Source organism: Oryzias latipes, chromosome 24 (genome assembly GCF_053564925.1).
Source record: "Oryzias latipes strain Hd-rR chromosome 24, Olatipes_Hd-rR_3.1".
In the NCBI taxonomy this organism is placed as follows: domain Eukaryota; kingdom Metazoa; phylum Chordata; class Actinopteri; order Beloniformes; family Adrianichthyidae; genus Oryzias; species Oryzias latipes.
In genome coordinates, this window is record NC_136260.1 from 5,860,802 (window position 1) to 5,884,302 (window position 23,501).

General features: G+C 38.8%; 3 protein-coding genes across 5 annotated transcripts in view; 2 read left to right on the forward strand and 1 right to left on the reverse strand.

Moving 5' to 3' along the window:
- LOC101156456 (adhesion G-protein coupled receptor G1) lies at nt 1–17,629 on the forward strand. Its single transcript, XM_023953096.2, has 17 exons — nt 1–218; nt 400–549; nt 1,942–1,986; nt 2,157–2,237; nt 2,447–2,632; nt 2,735–2,821; nt 2,957–3,095; nt 4,523–4,685; nt 5,926–6,060; nt 6,158–6,262; nt 6,339–6,375; nt 10,465–10,562; nt 10,652–10,779; nt 12,343–12,611; nt 12,698–12,791; nt 12,870–13,153; nt 15,995–17,629. Exons 1-17 carry the CDS (start codon nt 143–145, stop codon nt 16,138–16,140), a joined length of 2,223 nt encoding a protein of 740 aa, XP_023808864.2. The 5' UTR covers nt 1–142; the 3' UTR covers nt 16,141–17,629.
- On the reverse strand, nt 16,190–19,022 carry knstrn (kinetochore localized astrin (SPAG5) binding protein). The gene is made up of 9 exons (XM_011492031.2): nt 18,776–19,022; nt 18,452–18,492; nt 18,250–18,358; nt 18,130–18,159; nt 17,955–18,051; nt 17,758–17,872; nt 17,625–17,686; nt 17,351–17,425; nt 16,190–16,589 (listed from the first exon to the last, which is right to left on the reverse strand). The coding sequence occupies exons 2-9, from the start codon at nt 18,471–18,473 to the stop codon at nt 16,461–16,463; spliced, it is 639 nt and encodes a 212-aa protein (XP_011490333.1). The 5' UTR covers nt 18,474–18,492; nt 18,776–19,022; the 3' UTR covers nt 16,190–16,460.
- The window catches only part of knl1 (kinetochore scaffold 1), a 16,026-nt gene continuing 11,520 nt past the window's right edge, over nt 18,996–23,501 (forward strand). For 2 of the 3 annotated variants that reach the window (XM_078942978.1, XM_011492027.4), the window contains exons 1-10: nt 18,996–19,202; nt 19,570–19,604; nt 19,714–19,750; nt 19,885–19,944; nt 20,600–20,682; nt 21,022–21,077; nt 21,162–21,183; nt 21,294–21,337; nt 22,504–22,556; nt 22,852–23,476. In XM_078942978.1, the coding sequence (XP_078799104.1) occupies nt 19,576–19,604; nt 19,714–19,750; nt 19,885–19,944; nt 20,600–20,682; nt 21,022–21,077; nt 21,162–21,183; nt 21,294–21,337; nt 22,504–22,556; nt 22,852–23,476 (1,009 nt within the window). In that variant the 5' untranslated portion in view covers nt 18,996–19,202; nt 19,570–19,575. The remainder of the gene's footprint in view (nt 19,203–19,569; nt 19,605–19,713; nt 19,751–19,884; nt 19,945–20,599; nt 20,683–21,021; nt 21,078–21,161; nt 21,184–21,293; nt 21,338–22,503; nt 22,557–22,851; nt 23,477–23,501) is intronic. The other variant, XM_078942979.1, reaches the window with a different exon arrangement.

Here is a 23,501-nt window from a genome sequence, read left to right on the forward strand (position 1 = left end):
ACCATACTTGAGTTATTTTACCGCTGGTGACAACGGCTCACAATTCAACTGAAGAACGGTAAGAGTCTAAATCCCTTCAAAAAAAAGACACAAGACTGGGATATATGTGGACTGCAGTTTGGAAAGGATCCGTCACAACAGGATGACTCGGTACAGTTTGATGGTTCTGGCTTTTTTGGTCATCATTGTGGAGGTTTCTACCATTTGGTCTACCAGAGGTAAGTACCTGTTACCATCTGGCGGAAACTCTCATTGCTCCATTGAAAGTATAACAAGAACCAGTAAATTAAAATATAATGTAACTTTTTACCAACACATGATTGAAACACGAGTATTCGTTTGTTCGTTCCCCTAATATCTGTGTGATAATTAATCCTATACTTCTCTATTCTGATTCAGGCAGACGAAATAACAGGGCTAATGGAAACTCTGACAAGGAAAATATTGAAGATATTTCAGGGCAGCTGATTTGCTGCTTTAAAAAGAACAATACTGTAGTTATTGTAGATAAGTTCTATGGCATCATGAATGCGGAAAGATATGTCAATGGTGAGTCACACATACACGTGTAATATTTTCTTTATTTGTCTCAGTTGGCCCCTCTGTAAAACATGCACTGTAAAACATAAGAATAGTTGTTTGTTTTATGACACGTTGCAAAGTCACGATCCTGTTTATAAAGTTTCAATCAGGAAATGGGTTTCAAAGACCACATTCAAAGGGGCATTGCATTTTACTTCGGTTTAACTGCTTAATCTAGCCAAAAATAAAATCAAGCCACAATAAATAATTTAAGAATTAACAGTGAATACAAAAGATGTCAAAGAATTTATTAATAATTTAAAGTAAAAAACACTTTTTTGTCACATTTGTGTCAGAGATTGATAAGTTAATTAAGTTGATTGTGAATGATTTTCAATATAAATTTTCTCAAAACGGTAAAATCTGACTAGGACACTAAAAGCACATAACTATCCATCCATCCATTTTTAGATCCCCTTTAATTCTGTAGAGTCGCACGGTTGCTGGGCCTATCCCAACTACTGTTGGGCGAAGGTGGTCAACAGTAGCATCAATTTGTTACAGGACTAAACACACAACTATTTAGACACAAATATTTTTTCAAGTTGAAACAGTATTTTTGCCTTTGTGAGGTTTTCTGCTTTTAATTTCTCACTTAAGGACAGAAAAATGAAAAGCAAAACAATATCTCTACATCTAACGTTTACCAATAAAATTTGTCTTGAAATTTTGTTACATTTTAAAAGCTTCAGTGACACCATATTTTAGTCTACATGCACACCGCCAAAGCTAAAATCCCCAACATATTTAGACTTTCTTACAAAACAAGTGCACAGGTGAGAAAAACAAATACTACTGTTTAACTTATTTATTTAGTTTACTAATTCATTTCAATCATTTGATTTTCTAAGCGGCTTTTTAAGTGGATAAAGTATGGTTTTATGTAGAACTGTGATTAGAATGATTTTATAGAACCAATGAAATAACATTAGGAAGTAAGTCTCATTGTAGGAGTAACAAACTTTTTTCACAAAAACTACTTGTGTCATATGAATCTAAAACTTTTGCCTATCTATCTACAGCATAGAAAGTTATATAGACTCTAAAATGTCAATAACTAGGCAAGAAAGTCATAGACGTCAAAAAGTATAAAAGGGATCCCCACTCATGTTAGAGCAGGAGGGCTCAGCTTGTTAAAATGAGTTTGGTCCGTTTTTCAAACTGTCAGGTCAAGAATTTTAAGAAAAATGTTAATTGAATTATTTCTTCAAATAACAGAAAAGACAAGAAAGTTTGGCATTTTTAGTCTGATTCTGAAAATATTTGTGTCCAAATTGAAATGTGTATGTATATATATATATATACACACAATATAAGTTTTATACTGACTATTTTCTTCACCCACTGTTTGTTTTCCAGAGTCAGAGCGAGACAAGCTGCAAAGCAATGTATCCTCCATGATTGGTATGTGGAAAGCAATGCTTACCTTTTTCCACTTTTCTTAAACCTATCTTAAACAACATTTAACACTAAATTATTTCTCTGCATAATATGTTTGTCATAGACAGTTTTACATAAAACAAACAAAACAAATTGCACATTCAGAATACAATAATAACTTGTTTTGCTGCCAGGTGCATGGTCCTCAGGGTCGACATCAGCAAACAGGGAAAGCCAGTGCAGCAATGTACAAAATGATGAAAACAAATACAACAGTAAGGCTTGTCTTTGGTTATAAGCTGTGAATTTAACAGATTTACAACAGTTTATGACATTTGTACATCTTTCAGTTTAGCCTAACCTTCTTAAATGTATTCTTCCTAACTACTGTTTCCAAGTGTTTGTTTCTTTTTACTGTTGTAAAAACATGTACGATCTTTTTTAATAAACCCATCATGAAATCGGTTTTTTTAACTTCTTACAGAGGGTCCTTGCATAATATTTCTGCAGAAGAATAGCAGCATGGAATCTAACTTTGACTCTGACAATAAGCCTTTTAAGGACTGGGCTGAAGTGACACCGGCTGACAGTTCTGTCATGCTTAAGGTTTTAAAGAAAAATGCCGATAAGGAAGTGTATATTCACGCTATTTCAGGAAACTGCACAACTGGTACTTTTCCAAAACGTTTTTTTACTCTAATTTGAGCATGTTTTTCAGAAAATATTACTCTCTTTTCCTTTTTCTTTTGTTTCTATTTGATATTCTGTTTAGGTAATGCTTTCTGTAAGTACTACAATGTGAGCATGGGCGATAGTTGTAAATCTTCAACCTTTGATGAAGAAAACTGTCTTCATGCATGTGAGTATCACAGCTTTTAAAAACACAGTCGTACTGTTATTTCTGGGTTTGTAAAAGGAGACGCTGCCACTTATTAACATTGATTTTGCTTTTTCTGTCATGGCAATACACCATTTAATGATCTTTTCTTTATAGCTTCTAATGACAGGTATACAATAAACATTACAAGTAAGGAATGTATCAACTGTGACAACCCAGTGAAAAAAATTGAAGAGACGTTACCCGTCAATATGACAATCCCAGAGGGAGGACAATTCTCTCCATCTGCAGCCGCGTAAGAACAATTTAATCATCCTTTCAACTTAAAGCCTCTCCAAGTAGTTTTATTTTATAACTGATTAAGTACTTTTTGAAGGCTAAACTAATATATACATCTGAAAAACAAACAGAAACAGACGATCCTTTCATTAAATTGTTAAACAGATGTATTGTTAGGGGGGTCAAAAAGAAACCAAGCAGGTGATGTATGAGTGTAAAGTGGTAAAGTTGGACTTTGCCATAGTGAACAGTGAATCCATCAGGATCAGAATCGGCCCCTCTTAGGTCCTCCACACACAGTTCCTTGGGATGCTGGGATTGCTCTCTCTGTTCCTCGGGCACAGGACCTTGACAAAGTGCGTGATGCCATTTGTTTTGTGACTATAAATTGTAATACATGGGCTATGAAATCATTCAGAAAATTTTTTAAAAACAACCCAAAAACATGGCGACAAAGATCTCCATCTGGAGCTATTGTGTATGAGTATGAGAGTATGCAACATTTGTTCTACGTTTTTGCCCCCTCCTGTGGGGGAGCAGCTGTCACAGTTGCATTTGGGACCATTTGATGGTTAAACCCTTCCCCCCAAATCCAACGCTTTAGTCTTAAATGTGGAAGTGTCCTTGGGCAAGACCCCACATCACTCCTGGAGGTTATAGATTGGTGCCAGATAGGGAGCAGAGCCTCCATCAGTGTTTGAATGTGTGTGTTTATGGGTGGGATTGAACTGTACTTTAGGCCTGCAAGGAAGTTAGTAAAGTGTGATACAAGTACACACCATTTACGAATTAAGGATCAACAGATGCCAGTTTATAACCATCTAACAACAGAGCTTTGGCTCCAGAGTTGACGTTTTTTGAATTACAGTAACTCTTGAGCCGTTCACACAGTTAACGCAAATCAACTAGTTGGTAGAGAAAGCAGAATTGCACGGATGTGCAACACATATCTGACACAGATTCTGACACATCCGTGCTGGTGATGTAAGCCTGCAGTAACGGTTGTGAAAACCAGACATCAGGAAAACAGTCTGACAAGAAATCACTTTTACGTGTGAAGCTGTCTTAAGTACAAGTGAGGGAAGGTGAATGATTCCAGGCAGGTTTCTGAGCCCCTGGTCTTGGTTTAGCAGAAATTTTTAATGCCATTGATTCAAATTTAAATGTTGTAATTTTGATCCAAAGTTAAAATGTTTAAAGATTGATTTGCAAAGAGTTTTCCGTTCACAAATGAAAAAAAAAGCTAAATTATTTGATCACAGACTAGCTTTTTAAACATAAAATTTAGAAATACACATTTTCTTTCTCTGGGTTTAAGAATTGCTGTGTTTTTTTTCTTCCAGAAGTATTTTTAAGTGTTTTGTGAGCCGTTTTCTTAAAAACAGCATTGTTTTAAAATCTTTTTGTTATGGTTAATCTCTTCATGTTGTCTTATGTCAACAGGGAACTTATGTCTCAAATGTCTGACTTGGTTACCAAGATGAACGGAACTGCAGCTGCAGTGTCTTTAGGAGAAAGTGTGAAAGGAGTTATAGTGAAACAAAAAGATCCAACGGAAATGAACGAAATATCTCTGGCTTATGACTCTCCAATACGAAATTTTGATGTGGGTATTAATTTTTAAATATTTTTCTGCCTTACAAAGGATTTTGCCTCAAGTATCCAGAACAATCCTTTTTAAGCCTTTATAATCTAAGTATTAAAAATTTATTTCCTGACATATTTTTATCTTTTCAAAACATCAAAGTAATCTGCATCTATTTGAATAAACTGCACACACTGGTCTGTGTTCTGACATGTAACTCCCAGGAAATTCATCCACAACAGCTTTGGGATTCAATGCTTTCTGTTTCAGACTGGAAACTCTGGGTCTGCATTAGCATAGACTACAACACAACATCATTGTGTTCACAAGGGCGTAAGGCAAATTTTAAAATGAAACAAAGAAAACAAAATTGAGAAGTTAGTAATTAAATGAATTTGAACTATGATTTGTTAGCAGCAGAAGTCTGGGGTCAAAAGGAGGAGAATAAAAAAACCTCTTGAAAAAGGCCGTTAGCTATCTCTTGTGTTAGTCCTTGTTATCACGGTGGATCAAATCAACTTCATTCTGCTTTCAGCAAATTTTGTTTAGGTTAGGTCCAAATTCCCTCACGACTCACTACTAAGTGCACTACGTAGGGAATTCACCGTTTTGTTGGTGTGTCTGAAAGTACAATTCCAAAATCCAATGCCCTGGAAATTTCCCAGAAGTCTCTGGCAGAAAAATTAGCGTGCTTCGATGCAGGCTAATTGCTAGATTGTTTACATCTGATTTTTCCTGCGACCTAGAATCAGACCCAACCAGAGTTCAAAATAAAGTCTGCTTGGTATTTTATATTATGGTTGTCCTGCTGCCAACAATGATCCCTGTGGTACATACCGTATGGAGCTGCTAACAGGCATTTACAGTTTACATATTTAAAAATGTTTACTTTTCAACTCCTGTTTCTGTTTGCTAATATAAGGAAAAAACGTTAAGCGTACACTTTAGCTAAAACTACAAGCTAGCTAAACGTGGTCTGTTCTAAAATTAGTGTTTTAGCAAAAAGAAGCCACAAAATTTAACAATTTCAGAGATTGTGTTTAGTTAGGTTTAATTAGACAATTTTACTCAAATTAGAACACATGAGCACATGAGCATTTCTGGCTATTTACTGAAATCAGTATTTGAAAAGTACATTTTTCATTCATTATTTTGAAATACAAATTTATTCAAACATTTTTGCTCTTTAAATTTAAAATACCACAAAATGTTCTCCTGAAAGACCTTTAAAAATAAAATATTTTGTGCTTTTTTTCTGTAGTTAATAGAAGACAGAGGAAAGCTGGTGGGCTATTCAAGATTTGTCACTGTGTCAAAGGAAGCCTTTGACAAAGCTAAAGGACCAAACATGACATCGCCCTTTGCTGCTGTGTTAAAATTCACGAATATGAGTCAGGTATGAAACATGAGCTAACCTCTGTGGCTTGTTCTCAAATGTTCTGTGCAGAATTATTTCATTTTCTTATTTGTTTCATTTATTTCTTTATCATCAGGAAAACATCACCATTTTGGGGAATGAGGTGTTAGCAGTGGAAATGGGAGCTTCCATCCAGAATCTTACAGACACAGTAAACATCTCAGTGAACAAGATCAAGTTTGTGAGTTTCAAACAAAAAAAGACATCATATAAAAGAAAAAAGCGTATATTTGATTGGATTACTCTTTCTTTTACAGAAAGGGATTCCTGTTTGCAACTCGTGGGATGGGAAAGGTAATTTTCCTCTCAAACATCTCACAAGCATTGTGTGGACTATAAAATGGGTGCTACAGTAATCTAGAGTCAGTTTGTTAACAGAACAGCTGAGAAGAAAAGAATGATGGTTCAAAAATGTACTGTAGACTTCAGCTTGATTGAAATAGTGTGACAGGATCTTAGAGAACTGTGGATGAAGCAATTCCTCAAAACGTCTGAGAAACTGAGTCACAGTGACCAAAATCCTCAGTGAATTCCAACAGAAACTCTTTAGAAGTTCATTGTAGGTATGTATCATGTTTCTGACCTTGAAAACTTAAAAGGACGGCCCTGGAGCATTGGGCCCGTACTGAGCCATCACCAGCAATCAGGACCAGACTGGTGCACACAGAAGCCTGGGGTGTGAGCCCAGGTGCAGATCTTGGTGGTGGTAGCAAGTGTTCAAACGAGAACTTTGAATTGGAAAGTGGAAAAGGGTTCTGTGTGACTTAACATGGGTCAGTTTTGTTTGATTGGTCCACTGACTCTTTTGATTCATTAAAAACTGACCGTCTGCCTCTTAATCCAATGTGCCTCATATATGAAAATAGACAAATTTACTGCACCTTTCAATCCAGTGTGCCTCATAGCCTAAAAAATATGGTAATTATATATAAAATTATATATTCCTGAAGGTCTGCAATGATGAACCAGTTTTTTATTGAGTTTAAGGTCAGAGGTGGCAATATTAGAGGTGTAACTGAGCTGTAAAACTATTGTCTCAATGCACTCCAGAAGCTTTTGTCAAAACAAAACCCACAAACTCAATTATGAGACAAACGTACAAATTGGCCTTTCTCTTAAAATATCTCTTGATTGGTAATAAACCAGCAACAAACTGCAAAACGTCTTTGTAGAAGTTTATTTTTGCCTTTAATCAGTCAGAATTTTGGTTTTATAGGTGAAAACTTCTCAGTACTCGTTATTTTGACTCCAGTAAAGAGATTCAAAACTGAAAGAAGATGCCATAGTTATTGATTTCCTCAAATGCCAGTATCTTGTCATTATTATTGTAAACTTGTTTGATAAACTTTGCACAAAAAGATTGTCTAGACATAAAAGTCAAAGATTTCTTTCAGAGTCATGATGTCTAATGCTGCCTTCACTGAACGCGATTGGCGCGGCAGTGGTGGTCAGTTTCGATGTTAAGTCAATGGTATAGACGCAGTATGAGGTTGTGAGCGTCAGCGGAATTTAAGCAGCGGGGCGATGCAACGGTCTGGCAGCAACGCAATTTGGGCAGCAAGGCCAGGGTTCGACTGTATTTTGGCTAGGTCGCCGCGTCGCATCTACCAATCAGGGACTCAGCTTTGGGCACGTTACATTTTCATTGAATCGACCAGCCGGTAGAATACACGTCCACTGGAAGCATTTTTGTCCTGAACTTCCATCTATTGTCTTAACCCATTTTTCCTTATTTTGAAAAGACTGCAGCAGCTCATTACTAGTTTTTAGGCTTGGCTCAGGTTAAAGTTTGTTTTCAACTCTTCAAAAGAAAAAGAGAAAAAACAGCTAACATTTTATTTTGACATTACAAATGAATGTCTGGAGCTTCCTGTTGCCATTGGTCGGCGTTGAACTAGTGGACAGGCATTGACTCAGGTGCATGATACTTAATGTAGCAGACTTTTTAAATATATTTTGGAGGATTACGTTCATGAAGTGGAGAAACTGAATATTGTTTGCGGTTTCTAGCTCAATCCTCATTATCATTCAGTTGAATGTCCTTTCAACCAATGTACTGTAATGCCACTGCCACTAATTTGCATGTTTTCCACCGTTTCTATATCATCTAACTAGTTACAAGGGTTGTAGTCATACTTGGATTATAGTGTGTATTGACAACACTCCCAAACTCAACTTTGTGGTTTCTCTGAGGACAAATTTGTTTCAATTTATCTTGTCGACTTTCCAGTGATATCTAAATGCAGCTCTGCAGTTTGAACATGGAAGCAGAGGTTTCTGATGGTTTACTTAATCATGAGTGCAATTTACTTTTTAGTGCCTTCTGCTGCAGCTCTCACCGGATCTTTTGGAATCAGTGACATTTACTTTAGTAATTCAGTAACTACTCATTGGGGAAGCGCTCTGGAGAATCGGAGGGTGCCGAACTGGGAAGTGAGCACCGGAGGAGGATCCGCCTTCGGCCCTGGAGAAGGTCTCCCCCACGCTTCTGACCACGGTTGGAAAGGAAAAAAAGTAATCTCGGGAAAGGTTCAACACCACTCTCGGCCATTTCGCTGGAAATATTTTCAAAACCGCCCGGTTGCGATAAGAGCCCTGGAGTTTGGCCTGAATAGAGCTGTCACCCCAAATATGAATCAAATCGGTGACCTCCCTTCCCTTCCACTGACTGGCCTCAGCAGCATCGTCCGCCATGGTTGTTGTTTATGTTCTCGTTCCCGCCTACTTCAACGCAGAATGATGATGTTTCAATCAATGACGTAGGGGTCGTATTCATGTGGCCTAGCCGTTCAGACGGTGGTCGCATTTTAAAAGATCGGATATGTATCGAATTCAGGACCACATACCCAAGTGGCCTGGGTCACATTTGTAAAGATCGGATCTGTGTCGTTCAGACTGTCATGAAAAGATCAGATACAGGTCGCATAGGGGCATAAAAATTGGAATTGGGTCGTTTCAGCCAGCGGTGTGAACGTAGCCTTAAAGAACCTTCAGAGCTGCTGCACATTTAATAGTATCCTAAAAACAAAAGATTAAAGCACTTAAGGGTCAAATTATTAACAGTAAACCTACTCAATAGTTACTGTTTTTGTATGAATTGTTTGTATTATTTATTCTATGGATGTGCAATAATAGCATTTGCAGATAAGTGCATTAAAGGTAAACATGAACAGTGTAAAGCAATTCAGCTTTGCGATGAAATCACACTGAAAACACAAGTGCTGTGTTGGAATGTGGAGGTCGTCTGAATCTGATATTTGCTAAGCTGCCGTGATGTGAAGTTTTTTCTCAGAGAAAGGAAAACTGAAGCTTTATTTTTTATCAGTTATAAGTCCTAATGGGATTTTAGCAAAGAGGAAGTTAATTATATTACGTTATTTTAAAGGGCCTATACCATGCTATTCTTAAGCCTTTTATAGTAAACAAACAAATGTATATGATCAGAGATTACCTTTGGCAGACTAAAGAGCCAGTTTTTAATAAATATTAGTTATAAGTAAGACGACTCGATCTCTGAGGCTCCGCCATTCTGTCCTTGTGGTTGGCGCCCATTTCATGCCGTCAACACAGAGCCGGTCTCTGCAGTGTGTCTGTTTCTCCCACAAAAAACAGTTATCATCCAAACTTTTGCAAAGATGGATGTGCATATTGTGGATTTAAACGGAAAGCGTTTTTGACAATTGCTGCTAGCTCCATGGAAAAGGTGGGTGTGTCTGTTTGCTAAGACTCTTCCTGGAAGGGGCGGTTCCTCACTTTGTGATGTCACAATGTGAGAAGCCGCTAATTTCGTGAGTTAGAAAGGGCTGGAGCTCAGAGTGCAGGTTTTTAGAGGAATAGTCAGAAATGCATGAACGGATCGAAATACAGCTTTGGGGTTGTTTTTAATGAAGAATTAACATAAAACACTTAAAACCTCAAAAAAGGATTTTGCATGATATTGGCCCTTTAAATTGTATTCCAGCATCTGCAAATAACTTTTGGACTATAGACCACATAGGTTTAGAGTAAGAAATGTTTATTTTTAGCAAAAAAACAAAATTAAAAAAATCAAGAAATATAATGTTATGATATATATTCATAAATGATTAGTAAATAAAGAAAATAAGTTTAAATTGTTTCTCAGTGCTTAAGTAGTTTTGTCTCTGGTTACTTTTTTTTAACTCCAGCAAGTATTTGGATGACTATTTTGTACTTCTCCTTGAGGGATATTTTTTAAAGTAACTCTACTGTTTTACCCCATTTTTGGATACTCTACCCGGTTCTGGCTTCACTCAACTTTTGTCTAAAAGTGCTGGAATATCTTAGCTTATCTTATCTATAAAATCTAAAGTATGAATCTCTGAAGATCATCTGCTTCCCTTGTTGTCTGCACTTTTCTTCCAGGAGACGTAAACTGGACCACGGATGGATGTGAAACCCTGGTCAGTGGCGATAACATCATTTGTCAGTGTACACATTTGACTTTCTTCGCTATCTTATTGGTACGTTCCTCTCTCCCACTATTACTATTTTTGAATCAGTGTTAAATCTCCGTTGAGTGACTTTTGTGGGAATGCTTTTCTTCCTGCAGACGCCTCTGAATGGCACCAACTCCATCTCCACCTACGACCTGAACACCCTCACTACCCTCACGCGAGTCGGTTGTGGCTTGTCCATGTTCTTTCTCTGCATCGTCCTCTTTATGCATTTCCTAATCAGGTAGCAAAAACAGAACAGAAATTCATCTGTAAACTGCAGTGGTATTAGAATGGACCAAAAAAAAGTCCACAAACTGGTCCTTTTATTGCTAGATTCTGTGCAGACACAAAAACCTTGTGAAAAAGTGTCAAGCGGCTGAAAGGCGACAACAAAGGCCGCTCTGTGGTTTTTGTTTGACAGAAAAACCAGAGAAGAAAGATTAGGTGTCCTGCCTGTTCCCATATTGGTTATTGATGCAAAAAAGTTTATTCAAATGAGCTTTAAAGAACAGCTAGAACACTGCAGTGAGGTCCAGTCAATGGTGCTTTTATTAGATGTCATGCAGCTTTTTTTCTGTTTATGTCCAACTAAAAATCATGCAAATCCACCCTGTGTGACTGTCAGCAGGTTTACAAGAAGGTTGCCACTTTGTTTTCCATTTCTGAAAAACAAATGCTGACAGGAACAAAAATCCAGTTCTGTGTAAATATGTAAAATGACATTTAAGATGCCGTTTGTTGTAAAGCTATGTTTGCATAGCAATCCAAAAATGTGTTCCCCTGCTTATTTTAGTTAAACTTTTAGAGTAAAATTGGAGATTTCTGTTGGGTAAAAACAGTGTAAATCTCAGGAGTTAGTTTTGTGCTAATTCTAATAGCTAGGTAGCTGTTACTGATAAAAGTATGCTAATGTGTGGATTGCTTTTTTTCTAGAGGATACTAGTTAACCCGGATTACATTGTGCATTAGTATTATTGTAATAATGCTAGCAGCACTGATATGATACCAGCTCAGCCAGGGTGCTAGCAACTACCGCCTCCAGCACTGAAGCTAACCCTTGTTCCATACACCACACGACCTCAAGCAGCCAGAAAGAGCAGGAGGCTTGACATCAGTACATTTATATTCAATAACTGTAGAGAAAGCATTTATTGGTTCTGTTAATGTTGAACTTGTCTTACATACGCATCATGAAGGAACAGAGCAATGTGCTCCCTGGAAGTGATGCTCTAACTTTGACCCAAGCTTTAATTCCTATAATGCACTGCAGGTCCTATTTAATATATTTTGGTTTGCTTACCTAAACTTTAAATGTGTCTGGTGGATTAAACCAAATAGAAAAGAAAATGTAAAACATGAGCAGATCCTTTCCAATCCATGTCATGACTGATGTTATGACCAGCTCAGTGGCCTTGTGGTAGAGTTTCTGCCCTGTTACTGGGAGGTCATGAGTTCAAATCCAGGCAGAGTCATACCAAAGACTCCCTGCTCGAAACTCAGCATTAAGGGGCTGGATTGGGGGGGTTTAAATGGTTCCTGTGTCTGCAGCTCACATCCCCCTCAGGGGATGGGTCAAATGCGGAGAACAAATGTCACACACCAAAGTGTGTGACAGGTAATGGGACTTTAACTTTAATTATGGGCTAGAAGTACAGTATAAGATACCTGTGTGTACAGACGTGTATTTCTGTTGTTTGTCTTCTTTAGTTCTACTTTGTTTTGATTGCTTGAAATAAGCTGTTTCCAAAATCTAAATCCAAATGTTTTGGTGGCTTTTAATTCTCTTTTCAATGTTCCCTTGCAGGAAGACCAAACCCAACATAAGCACCGTGCTGTTCATCCACCTGGTGACGGCGCTGCTGCTGCTGAACTTCACCTTCCTGATCAATGACCTGGTGGCCAACTTGAATAACCCCACAGGCTGTGAGGCCATAGCTTTTCTCATGCACTACTTCATGTTGGTCACCTTCACCTGGTTCGCTGTGCACGCCTTCCACCTCTGCCTGCAGATGTACATGGGCAGCAATGTTACCATCAAGCGTTATGTGCTTAAAGTCTCTGTGACCTCTTGGAGTGGGTTCATGCTTTTATTTCAGATTTTTACTGCGGCCTTTGTGTCATCTTGTTAAATGACTTACTGGCTTACTTTGCTTTTCCAGCTCTACCGAGTATTTTTGGGATTGTGTTTCTCATCACCAAAAAGTACGGTGAACTAAGGATCAACACTAGTGACTCTGAGAATTTCTCGAAAATGTGAGGAAAATGTTTTCTTGTTATCTACAGAACTTCCATGAGAAACTCTGAGAAACTAACTCCCCTTTCTGCTTCAAGGTGCTGGATTACCGACAACAGTGCTCACATGATTGTCAACGTTGGCTACTACGTCCTGGTTTTTCTCTTGACCTTCTCTACAGTCATCACCTCCATGTACTGGCTGTGTCGTTTCAAGCAGAGCAAAACTGATAATGCAGACAAGAATGAGACTAGCAAACGGATTCTCTTCACTCTGGGCCTGTGCAGCCAGCTGGGGGTCACATGGGGCTTTGCCTTCTTCGCGTACGGCGAATTCCGTATCCCGGCCTACTACATTTTCACCGTCCTCAATTCCTTACAAGGTATTATAAGCTAAGACCAGTTTAACCCTCTAAAACTAGTGATATCGCTAGTGAAATGTAATAACAAAAGGCTTTGAGCGTTGACGCAGCCAACGTAAATCCGCTGATTCTGATGCAAAGAAAAGCAGATTTGTACAACATTCCACATCAGCGCAAAGCTACCCCCAGTGTTAGAGGGTAAATGGAAATCTGCAGTTTGTTTAGTAAACCTTTGGAGCTCCAGGCTTTACATTCTTTTGACTACTGTAACTTTACCACCGTTTATGCAGTGAAGCTTTCCAGCGGATTCTGATGCAGAGATCAGCCTTTCGCTGATGAGCTTCACTACTTAACAGTAGTGAAGCGCTTACACAATCATCGTAAATCCACTGATTCACTTTGATCAAATAAATGGTTAAAGAGTTTGTCCGAATCCGAATTCTTCCCGACCCCTATCTCCCTACCCCAACATTTAGTCCTGCAAGCAGAGAGTCATGAAAAAATGGTGTCTCCTAATCTGGATACCACGCCCACTTGATGACGTCGTCATAGTAGCCGTTGAGCTACATTTAAAAAGTGCGTAGCTGCCAGACATCGGATAGTACATAATGACATTGGTTTTATAAATTTAAAAAGTTATGCTAAATCAAAAAAATCCTTACTTGCATTAACATGTAAACTTCTGTGCTTCAGAGCACGACCGCGTGAGGAAATGCATTTCTCCTTCACGGCATAGCGCGACGCGGATGACCCTCACGGTGGAGGGATACTGAGCCCTCACCGCTTAGGTTTCCCCTCCAAAAAATCTATTTCCGACACCCCTTGCACTCCAAACGCCCCTACAGCTGGAGGGGTTGGGCAAGAATTTGGATTTGGCCTCACGGTCAAAGAGTGTGTAAACGTTTAGGTGTCGCAGGCCACATCTTTGTTGTTAAAAGGTTAGCTTACTGTTTGATGAAGGGCACAGAACCTCAGTATATCCAAGAAAACAATTAGGAATTATAAACATAGCAGCTCAAAAAACAATTCATTTGTTTAATCTATTGAACACCACACTTATGGCAAGGCAGCTGTCACTCAGCTGATTCTGAGTTTGTGTAGCAAGATGCTAATTTACTATTTAACCGTTTAACACTGGAGATGTCGCCAGCGACACCTACATTTGTGCTCATAAGTTGACATTCTCTGAAAGAAATGATGATTTCTTGGTCATTTTTCCAAGAATATGAATGATAACACAACATTTTTTTCCATTCATAGTTAGTGGTTGGGTGAAAATCCTAGTGACAACAGAAACTTCCCAAATGACCCTGCTCAAAAAGTTTATAACCTCGATGATTTTGTTCTGACATGTCTGGATCCTGAGTCATGGGGAAAGCTAAAGAGCTGTCTAAAGATCTACGGGAAAAGGTAACTGAACTGTACAAAACAGGAAATCCAAGGAACTGAGGATGCCAGTCAACAGTGTTCAAATGTGAGGGGTTCTGTTGACACTAAACCACCATCACAAACATTTCTGCCAGAAAAATCGTTACGGATGGAAAAAAAAACCCACAAATAACTTCAGCTGGGATTCAAAACTCTGAAAAACTGTGGATGTTTCAAGATGTACAATTAGGAGGCACCTGAAGAAAAATGGGCTGCATGGTTGAGTCGCCAGAAGAAAGCCTTTTTTACACAAATGCCGCTAAATAGTTCACTTATTACACGCCAAATAGCACAGAGACACGCCCCCAAACCTCTGGACCAAAGTCATTTGGAGTGATGAGACCAAGAGTGAAGTTTTTGGTCAAAACCATAAACGCTACATTTGGAGAGGAGCCAACAATGAAAAGAACACTATTCCTACTGTGAAACACGGAGTTGGGTCACTGATGGTTTGGGATGTGTGAGCTACAAAGCCACAGTGATGGCAGATGAATTCAGCAGATTATCAGAGGATACTGGAGGAAACCTGCACTGTTCAGCTCAGAGGCTGCACATGGGACACATTTGGACATTTCACCATGACAACAATCCAAAACACAAGGCCCCGCCCACCTGTCATTGGTTCCAACAGAATAAAGGAGAAGGTTCTGGAGCAGCCGTCTCAGTCTGCTGACCTCAATAATATTGAGCCACTCTGGGGAGATCTCAAACGGGCAGTTCAAGCAAGACAACTCAAGAATTTAAAGGAAATTAAAGTTTTCTGTCAAGAAGAATGGTTTGCTTTACCATAAGAGAAAATCAAGAACTTCATCCACATTGTAACAGTAAAATATGTCCAACACAAGAGGCCTTCAGCTCTCATCTGTTTGCTCATCTGTTGGACAGGACAAGTTAAAAAAAATAGAACCTCATCCACAACGACCACAAGAGACTTCAAGCGGTTATTGATGCAAAAGGAGGCAAAACAAGAAATACAAGGAGTATGTCAACTTTTGAATAGGGTCATTTTGATTTTTTTTTTTAATAAATGGCTTCATTCAACCACTAACTATAAATGGAAAAGAAGTTTTTATGCGATCATTCATTTTCTATGAAAAACGACCAAGAAATCATAAAGCTGAAGCTCCAGTTTGAAAGGGTTAAACATCTGCAGTTCAGCAGGTTGACTTAGTGTTCAGTTCTCATACAGTCAATGATCCTGTTACATGATCCATGAAATGACACAAAAGATTCAGCTGACTTTGTTAACTTTCATAATTAAAAAGAAAAGCACTTTTAATTTCAAGGCCCCACTTCTAGCATTCAACCCTATTTAATTGTAAACAGAAGACCATCAGTGATGTACGCTATGGTTCAAGGAGCAGAGAGGTTAAAGTTTGATTTAGATCTGAAACCAGCAACACTTGATCATCTTTTCCTCTTTGTTTTCTGCAGGTTTCTTCCTGTTCATCTACTACTACAACTCAGGCCACGTGGGAAATGAAAAACTACAAAAGAAAAACCAGAATACCAAATCAAACTCCACCATCTCCACTCTGAAATCAGGCTGTGAGCCCCACGACAACCCCTACAGTACCTAAAGATAAAGCAATAACTGGAGTCAAACAGAAACCAACTCAGTCTAAAACATGCAGTTCACCTCCTTTTTATTTTGCTTTTTGAGTCTGTACAAGTAGCAAAACTGTTTCAATTTCATATAATATATAGACGTTTTATTAAGAACTAAATTAAAAACAGACACACAAAAAAAAGTTTATTTTTACATTAATCCCAGCCTGGATGTCTAAACTGTTCAGAATACACAAAACCAGAAAGAAGTTCTATCAAAGTCCTTATAAGATTTATTTCCTGACATTAAACTTATGACATATTTACAGATCTTTTCTTCAACAAGTCCATTTTACAGCAGAAGCTCTTCTGTCTCTTTGAGGGCTTTTTGCAGTTCAGCTGCTTGCAGACTGAAGTTCTCCCGTTCCTGGTTTAGGAGTTCTCGAGCTTTTGTGAGCTCCTCAAAGTTTGTCTGGATTTCCTACAAAAAAAAAAAAAGTACTATAGTTGAGTGAGTTACTTTCATAACACGTGCAACAATATTCCAACTTTTCACTATAGAAATTATGCACACTCTTTATGTAAAATAATGTAATCCCAAAAGCTGCTTCTGAAGTTCTCAGTCCAGTTTGGATTATTGGAGGAAGAGCAGAGATGATCGCGGAAAAGACAGAAGGCAGAGTTGAAGATGAAGAGCGTCTCTTAGGAAGAAGTGATGAAGATGCAATGAATAGAAGATCAGGTTAGAGGTGTTAGAAGGGTTTAGACATGATCAGAGGTGCAGGGAGAGCCTTATGCCTTAGTCACAACTGCCCTTACGAGTAGAGACGGACTGTCTGCGGGTAAAAAAAAAAAAAGGGGAAACGCAGGTGACCCGCACGAAATATCAAGGTTGTCAATGTTCACACCCCTATTCCTTCCTACGTGCTGCTGGTCGTAGCGACCACTTAAACGACAAGTAAGGGCGAGACGCAGGCGCGTCATACGATTTTTACGATACTTCATCATCCACTTACCACACATGAAAAAAATGGTACGTTCCATTTTTCATGACGTTCCGTAAGGTACAAGCCTCAAGGGAACTGCAGGACTCTCACCTTACGATGCGGCCCCTCCTCTGTACCACCCCAGCCTCAAAAACCTGCAGCTCCCGTACAGGTCAACCCCCTACAGGCGCATGCGACTATGGCATAAAAAAAAGAACAGATGCTCCTGAAGGAAAAGGTCTGGAGGGTCAGTCACCTGTAGTTGTGCCCGCTGATGCGCCGCTGCGTTACCGAAGGACTTCAGTTCTCTCAGTAAGTCTGAGGAAACACTCTGAAAAACAAGGAAAAGGATATGAAGATGTATAGAAATAATATTTCTCTCTGTGTGTGGTTTATTATTTGAGATGCATTTCTAAGTAATCTTGTTTGTTGTTATTTTTCATTGTAAGATTATTGTTGTATTTATGACAAGTTAAGCATCACTGTATATGCATGTAATGGCAGTTTAAGCTAAATAAAGAAGGCCATACCACCACTTGTTTTCTCTCTTCCTCAGTCTTTTGCACTGCATCCCCGACATTCTCTCCCAAAACTAGAAAAAAATGAATCACAAGTTTACTGACGCACAACTAACAGTCAACACGACGGCGAAGACGGACTCACCTGGGTCTATTTTAGCAGAAACTAGGAGAATGTGACAATTCTGCAGGTTTTTCTGAACTTCTGAATTCTCCCTCTGAAGCTCACCAAACTGAAGCTCCAACTCAGCGACTCTGTGCTGGATGGAAGGCAGTTCACAACTTTGAAGGAGTCAAACAAACGAGGGGTCAGAGGTTCTGGAAAGATGCCGCTTTCTCTACCTGCGCCTCGGCTAAGTTTTTCTGGAGCTCCTCGTTTGCAGCAGTCAGGTGGTGATTTTGCTCCTTGAGCTCCATCTGTTGGCCGTACCTGGTGGTCCTGCGTAAAATAAATAAAAAGGAAACATGAAAATATGGCTAAAGGCTAAATCACAGTTCATATAAAAATACAACTCACCCTTTGTGGACTTTAGGAGCAACAGTTTTCCTGAAAAGACAAATTTAGCGCTTAACTGAGCAGACTTGTCTGATCTGCATGGATTAAATCAACACAAACGTGAAATAAGTGATTTCTTACTTTGGCACATTTTCCTTCTGCGCTTTGGCTTCAGGTTTCTGGACGACGCCTGCATCTGCATCTTTGGAATCGGCCTTATTTTTCTTGTTGTCACCTGGTAAATGGAGTTCTGATACCACAGCACATCAGTTTAAATCAAAGATATCTATATATTGCAATAATCAAAGAAACAGGAAACCTCAAAAACAGAAGATCAACTCACTTTTAGGTATTTTTGAGGTCATGGCTTTTCTTTTAGTGTAACTAGAAGGAAAACAATACAGAAATCATTAACTTGGTTATAGAGCTCTTATTTTAGTTGTATTTTCGAATTATTTTATTTTTTCATGATTCATCCTAAAGCAGTTATAAAGTTAGCAAAACAATGCTCTATCTTCACGTGACTTATGTTAAACTTAGCGCGTGTTAGGAGTGTTTTAATAACAGCGTTACAATCGCTTGATTTAAAAAAGTACTGTTCATTGTAACAATCTGCACAATTATTGAAAGTTAATACTAATAGAACAAAAAACAACCATATTCCTACCTATGCTGTGAGACGCCGTTGAGTCAACAGTCAACTTTTAAAAATGTCCCGCCCTTTATTACCACTTCCTGTCTGTCTAAATTTCCGGTATGAGTTTAACGACGAATAAAATTAGATAGAATTAAATTAGATAGACCCTTAATTGTAAATGAAAGCTCAATAGATAATGATTTTTCTTAATTGTTCAAAATTTTAAAACAAATAACAAAAATGGGTTCATTTCTAACTGAAGAATTTCAATGCGCATGCGCGGAGGCGGCTAAATTCAAAATATGTAAGCGTTACCCGTGCGGCTCTACGTTAGCCTGTTAGCTGATGCGCGCTTAGCCTTACGGAAGGGATGAATGTCTTTCTACTGCTGTCTTTACTTAGTTATTGCTTTAAAACGCATATGGTGTAACAGGACGACACACCACAAAAGTAAAAGGTTTGTAGCGCAAAGTTAAGATGTATTGTTTTGTTACTTTCTTTAACGAAATAAGTAGCAATGCTAATATTAGCGCAAACTGTCAACCCACCTTTGTCGATATTTTTTAGTTGGTGGGTTTGTTTACGTAAAATTGAAATAAAAAATGTTATCTATAACGGACTCTAACGTGTTTTGCGTAAAGTATGGGTGATCTGTTAACATATTTGGTCAAAGATAGCGCAGTAGTGTAGTTTTAATGATTAGCCAGTGTATTGTTGACAACAGGAATGTTTCTTTAGAAAGATATTGTCATGATTTACTGAGAATAACTACAAGTCAAAGAAAATGCATCATTGTTATCTCATTTGAATGTTGTTGTTTGCAGGGAAAGATGGAGCCCCAAGACTCTGACAAACACAAGTAAATTCAAAATCTTTCATTAAATGCTTTAATTTGCACCTTATTTTTCCCCCCATAAACCTTTCTAAAAAGTTTACTGAACTGGTGTTTTAACTGAATTGTGTTTCAGTGAAGGCAGTGGCTCCAGAAAGCGAAGCATTTCCTCCGTGAGTGTTGATAAAAACGTGATTAGAATAATGTATTTGTTTACAAACGTGGGCATTTTTGTGCCTTTTTCCCTGCAGGAAATTTCCAACATGCTGTGAGTTTAATGCCTTTTTTTTTTTAAATTATTTGACAGATTTTAAAAGCGCCAAGGAAATCCATCCTCTTGCGCGACTTGGAACAACAGGAAAATGAGGTGAAGGATTAACATAAATGTTGGTCAGAGGCCCACTCTGATGAAATGGTGTTTTTGTTGTTTCTAACATCTTCTTGTTTCATTTTTCTGATGATGGAGGACAAATATAAAGAAAATCAAGCTTAAAATAGTTTTTATTTATTCAAAACATTGTGAATTAGGAAAAAAATGAAGTTTAAAAGTTTAAAAAAGGTTGTGTTTGTTACATATAAAATACACTTGTCCTGCCACAAGCTTCCTGCTCTGCTTCATTCTGATTCATCTACGTGTAGACAAATAGATCCATGAACGTCTTTGTCTGGAGCTGGAATCTGGATCTAAACCGTATGGATGAATAGGGTTGCTTTATGCCAGCAGTCCATCACACAACTTAGACACAAATGTCTTATGAACTCCTGCCGCTCTGCTGAAAACTATGCCATAGAAAACGGTACAGGACTTTTGATTTTGGCTCAAAATGGCATAATCACTAAGTGTGAATGAATAATGGATACACATTGTAATATTGCATCTGGAACAGCGCAGGTTAAATCCAATCCTTCATTGTTATTAATAAAATCATGATTAAAACGGATCAGAAGATGATCAGAGTGGGACTTTAAGTTTTCATATTAGTGAGCCTGATCTCATCATAATGATTTTAACGTTCATTAAGGTGGAAAGCTCTAAACCTGTCGAGAAGAGAAATTCCAGGAGAGTCAGTTTTGCTCCCGCTAATGACGTTCTGCTGTTTGCCAAGTAAGTTTTCCACACTGACTGTAAATGAGAACTGGACTGAGTGACACCCCCCCCCCCCCCCCCCCCCCCCCCCCGTTTCTCATCAAACATTTAGAATATTTGACCGACATCCAACAAGCTGACTCCTGATTGGTGAGTTTGGTTGCCATAGAAACGATGGCTCAGACTGATGACTGCTGACTCCTCTGAATTGTCTTCCTTTCGTTGGGGCTGGAAGTAAACCATTTTCTATGGGTGACGTCACACTCAGTCCAGTTCTCAAAGTGTAAAAAAAAAAGTCAGTAAAAAAAAAACAGTTTTTTGAATGGTAACTATTTTAAATGTTTTGTTTCTCATCAGTGATGTGAAGAATGCCTCACCTGTCCGAAATCCTTTACAAGAGTTAACAGCACCAGGTACGTCTCAAAGTCACACGCACAGATGTGTCACTTAAGGGAAAAATTCAGCAGTTTTTTTATCTTTGTGTGTGTTTTTTGCAGCAGGTGTAGCAACACAGAATAGGTGAACTATATATTTTTTAATATATATATATACATATATTTTTGCACATTTCAACTTTCTGTCATGTTTTTATTTTCTTAAAGTTGAAACTGTTTCTTTTTTACATTTAGGGCTCAAGCTGAGCTAAAAGCAGAGAAGAGTCAACAAATTAGTGGTAAGAATGACATTTATTTGAATCATTATTATAATCCAAATAGTGTTTGGTTGTTTTTTAATATTTATTAATGATTTCCTGTTATTAACCTTTTCTGATAAATTTATGAATTAATATCTTTCACATAATTGATATATCTATAAATATGTATATTTTATTGTCTTTTCCCCTTTTAATCGCTAAAATTGAGTGAACCAAATCATCCAATCAAATATAATGACTCCAATGTTATTTAGTAAAAAAAGTTATTTCATTGACTGAATTGACTTTTTATCGTTTTTTTACTCTGTCCAGACCAAATCAAGTCACTTGGAAAAGTAGTTGTTCCCTAAACTTTGAATTCAGCTGCTGCTGAGTGTTTGTGACGGCTGTCAGTGAAGGTCTTTTATATGTATGTAGTAGGGCTGCACGAAATGAGGAAAACCCGCGATATTAGTGATTAATATTGCGATAACGATGGAGTTTGCGGTATGTCAACAAAGAGCAAAACAACCAAAAACATAATTTCCATTTCACTGTAACAGTTTAAAAATGAAACTCCAAATGACCCTCGTTGATAAAGGAGGCGAACGTCTAACATAATAGGGCTCATCTGATTGGTCAAATGCAGTGATGGGCAGGGCTGCAGCTAGCAGAGATGAAGATGTGGAGGTTCTCTTTGGGAGAGAATGGATCAGGAATGAGTCCATCAGAGGAACAGATGATGGTAGATGGAGAGAAATGCAGGGAGGAAGATGGTTTGGACAGTTTTAGAGGAGGAACAGTGATGATGTCGGTGAAATGATGCTGAGGTTGGAGCTACCAGGAAAGACGACCAAGGCTCTAGGACTCCTGGTTTTGTCTTATGCAATTATTTCTTCACAAAGAATCTGTCCCAATATGTTTGTTTTTTGTTCATTTTGCTAGCTTATGCCAATGTAGCTGTAATAGTTCATCTGGTCAACCAAACAGCAGCTTTAAAAAGGCAGTGAATTAAGTGTCAGTTGCAGATGGATGTGCTGGAGAGAATCTGAACGTTTCCCAAAATAAATAAAAAACGTCTTTCAGATCAGATAACAAATATGCCGTTGGCCTGGTACCTGGTCTCTGTCTTGAGCGTTGGGGACCCCTTGTTTATATCAGAAACTGTAAAAATGTTTTTCCCTTTTTTCCCCTCTCAAATGCAGGCATAGAAAACCTCCTGAAGGCTCCTCTGCGTGTTCCTTTGCAAGCAAACGCTGTAAGTTTAATGTCCAGATCGATGCAGGCTTCAGAGGCTTCAAAAGCTTCAGAGGCTTTAGAACAGGGGTGTCAGAATCCAGGCCTCAAGGGCCGGTTTCCAACATGATTTCCAACCAACCTGCCATTGAAGCTCCTTATTGGCTAAACACACCTGATCCAGGTAATCTGCAGCAGATAAGGCAGGGTTTCTGGAAAACCAGCATGAGGCCGGCCCTCGAGGCCTGGAGTCTGACACTCCTTCTTTAGACCTTTGATTGGTCTCAGACGTTTCAGGGGCTGTTTGTCATCATCAGGTCTACCCTGATGTTTGGAACGAGATCGGGGAGAAAACGGTGGTGTTTTCGGCTGACGACGCCACCATGGACATGACCCACAGTCACACCATCAACATCGGCGGTGACGCAGACTTACTGGGAGAGACCTACATGTCTGAGAAAAGCGTGGAGGCTGGACTCCCAGACCTATCTGTGAACATGACCAGCAGATCCACAGACCTTAGTGGACAAAAAGGAAGCTTCTCTGCAATAGTGAACAGTTTGGATCCTGGATTTGAAGACTTTCTAGCGAGTCTCTCTCACCCGACTAGCTCCAGTGGAGGAACAGCTTTTGCTGGACCGCTAAGAAAAAGTTCTGGAAGTGTGGCGGGTCTGAGTAAAACCCAGAGAGTTGAAGCGGTCAAAGAAAACCAGCAACCGGCGTTAGAAAAGGCCACCAAGAAGATCAGCAAAGGATTTGGTGGAAGCATGGCGTGTCTAGATGTCGACATGGGTGTGGATGAGGTTCAAGCCGAACCTCAGATGGGTCACAGTCTGGGAGTCGCTGACAAGGACGACCTGTTTCAGTGTCTCTTTCCAACTCTGGACATGTTTTCAGAGAAAGGGGCATCACTGCAGACGAGCAGAACTTCAGACCCGAGAGGTTTGACACTTTGAATATTTCACCG